The following is a 2863-nucleotide window of genomic DNA, read 5'->3' as shown; positions in this document are numbered from 1 at the left end:
CTAGTTTTTTGATAAATTATCAAGAAAATTGTAAAAGTTAAGCACGGCCTCCCGGTGGTTCGTTTGTGACATCATTCCTCTGATTTTCTGTTTTTTATTTGTGACAGATCGCAGTTGACGGTCAGCTGGTGGCCAATGAGCTCGCTCCGCCAGAGAAACCCAAAGTGAGCGTGACGGTGCAGCAGAGCCGCCGCAGCAGGATGACGCAGAGGTGATGACCATTTTTAACATTTACCGTTTGTTAAATGTACGCTCAGAGCGTTGAGTTTAACCTCGTCGGTCTGGTCCTCGTGTTGACGTTGTCGTGTCCTCGATCAGGAAACCTCAGGATGGCGGTGACGCTGGTCCGGAGGGCGGCGCCGTGTCGTGGCAGAGAGTCACTCTGATCCTGGAGCTGCTGCAGCGCAAGAAGAAGCTGAGGAGAGCCCAGACGCTGGTGCCCGTCCTCTTCTCGCTGCTCGCCAGGTACAAAAAAATCTCAAAAAACTCTGAAAAAAACCCGAAAATTAAAGGGAATGAAATTTGCCAAAATGTTTTCTTTAAAAGTTACACAAAAAAAATCCAAGACAAAAAACACACCAAATATTGTCTTTAAAAGTGTACAAGAAAAAAAACTGTTTTCTTCAAAAATTGCAAAAACATTTTTTAAGAAAAAGACGATCCATAAAATATTTTCTTTAAAGTTTGGCTGTAAAATAAATACAAAATACAAGATGTCTCTTCCATGTTTGCCCCCTCCTTCATATATATAAAGAACAATCCCTAAAATATATTTAAGTACTCTGTTAATCCTGTCCTAAATTCCTTATATATATATATATATATATATATATATACATATATTTATATCCAGTAAAGGTTTTGTATAGTGATGAAACTGATTAGGAGTATCTATGGTCGATTTAGAGACTCTGTGGTCTTAAAACTGCCTGAAGGTCCTGGAAAAGTCCTTGAACAGTCTTGGTGACCTGATGTCTGGTGTGTCTGCGTCCTCAGGAGTCTCGAGTCGAGTCCCGGTGATCACACCAACATGGAGTACACCAAACAGCTGCTGCTCAGCTGTCTGCTCAACGTCTGCAGCAAGCTGTCTCCTGACGGAGGACCCGTGGCGCCCGGTAGGTCTCAGCGGGACGACCGGCCCACCACAGAAGAAGAAAACAAACATTGCACGTTACAGATTACTGACTGAGCCTCTGTCCTCTGCAGACGTCCTGGATGAAGACAAGTTCAGCGTGGAGCTGGTGGTTCAGTGCATCAGATCGTCCGACATGCCGCAGACTCACCATCACGCTCTGCTGCTGCTGGGCGCCGCCGCCACCATCTTCCCCGTGAGTAAACAAACAAACAAACATCTCCTCCGTGTGGGATTAAAAACAGCAGAACCAAACAGACAAGTTTTATAATGAACTCCCTGTGATAATCTGAGTGAACAACATGTGATAATACGAGCATAACATAATCTGAACCAACACCCTTTAATCACAGCTAATTTAATATGATAATCAGAGCAAACATCATACAATAATCTGATGATAATCCAAGTAAACATCATGTAATAATCTGATGAGAATCCAAGTAAACATCATGTAATAATCTGATGATAATCCAAGTAAACATCATGCGAGAATCTAAGCAGACTCGTGATAATCTGAGCAAACATAATGTGGATTAAAAGGATTAAAGGATAAAGGAAACTGTAGATTTAACATTCGAAATATGCCAATAACCCCCCCCCATGCCCCATTACTCCTTGTCATATTTCTGAGTGAACATAATATAATAATCTGAGCAAACATCATGTAATAATCTGATGATAATCCAAGTTAACATCATGTAATAATCTTAGCAAACATCATGTTATAATGTAATAATAACCTTAACAAACATCATGAGATAATCTAAGCAAACATCAAATAATAATCTGTGCTAACATCCTGGGATAATCTGATTATAATTTTAGTGAACACCATATGATAATCCGATCATAACCTTGCAAACATTGTGAATCTCAGCAAATGTGTGATAATCCCAATGAGCATCATGTGATAATCTTACAGAAAATCGTGTGATAATCTGAACAAACATCCTGCGTTAATCTGAGAAAACATCCTGTGATTATCTGAGCAAACATCCTGTGTTAATCTCATATAAATAAACATCCTGTCATAATCTGAGTAAACATGCTGTGATAATCTGCCCTGGGTCCGACCCTCCAGGAGAAAGTCCTGCACAACATCATGCCCATCTTCACCTTCATGGGCGCCAACATCATGCGTCTGGACGACGTCTACAGCTTCAGAGTCATCGACAAGACGCTGCAGATGGTCATACCTGCTCTCATCCAGGTGAGACCAACAGATTAAGGATTACATCCCATAATTCTCCGTAAAGAGTGGAAAATGAAGAATATGCACAACAATATGTATAATAATACAAAAACATGCCTTGTTGTTCTCCTCTTCCTCCTCTTCAGGCCCACCAGCTGTCTGACGGCTCCTCTTCGTCTCAAATGGTTGCCGTGGTTACGAGAATCATGCACGTGTTTGCGGACGCTCTCCCTCACGTGCCCGACCACCGCCGACTCCCTGTGCTCCATCAGCTGGTGACCACGCTGGGCCCCGCCCGCTTCCTTTGGGTCCTGATGCTCCTGCTGTTCAAGCTGCATGCCACGCAGACCGCCAGCTCCGTCAGCGAGAAGGTGAGTGGCTGCAAGGCATTGTGGGAGCGGTAGTCTGAGATGGTACTGTCCAGGACTACACATAAAAACTGAGATTTCCATAGCACAGCAACCATCTCAGAAAATATCAGTTATTCTATTACATTTTATTTTATTATATTGTTTAACTGTGACATAATTATTATC

At 42.3% G+C, this 2863-nt stretch overlaps 1 protein-coding gene across 1 annotated transcript; it reads left to right on the top strand.

Annotated features, from left to right (window-relative positions):
* Positions 1-91: 91 nt before the first annotated feature.
* On the top strand, positions 92-2698 carry LOC121940340 (HEAT repeat-containing protein 1-like; the record flags this gene model as incomplete). The annotated part of the gene is made up of 6 exons (XM_042483130.1): positions 92-211; positions 319-465; positions 997-1115; positions 1207-1328; positions 2217-2345; positions 2474-2698. Coding segments are annotated over exons 1-6 (753 nt in total), but the record flags the coding sequence as incomplete, so codon positions are not given.
* Between the last annotated feature and the right edge of the window lie 165 nt (positions 2699-2863).

The sequence above is a fragment of the Plectropomus leopardus genome, unplaced genomic scaffold (genome assembly GCF_008729295.1).
Source record: "Plectropomus leopardus isolate mb unplaced genomic scaffold, YSFRI_Pleo_2.0 unplaced_scaffold8405, whole genome shotgun sequence".
In the NCBI taxonomy this organism is placed as follows: Eukaryota; Metazoa; Chordata; class Actinopteri; order Perciformes; family Serranidae; genus Plectropomus; species Plectropomus leopardus.
The sequence above is the reverse complement of the archived record's forward strand: the minus strand, read 5'-3'. Positions and strand labels throughout refer to the sequence as shown.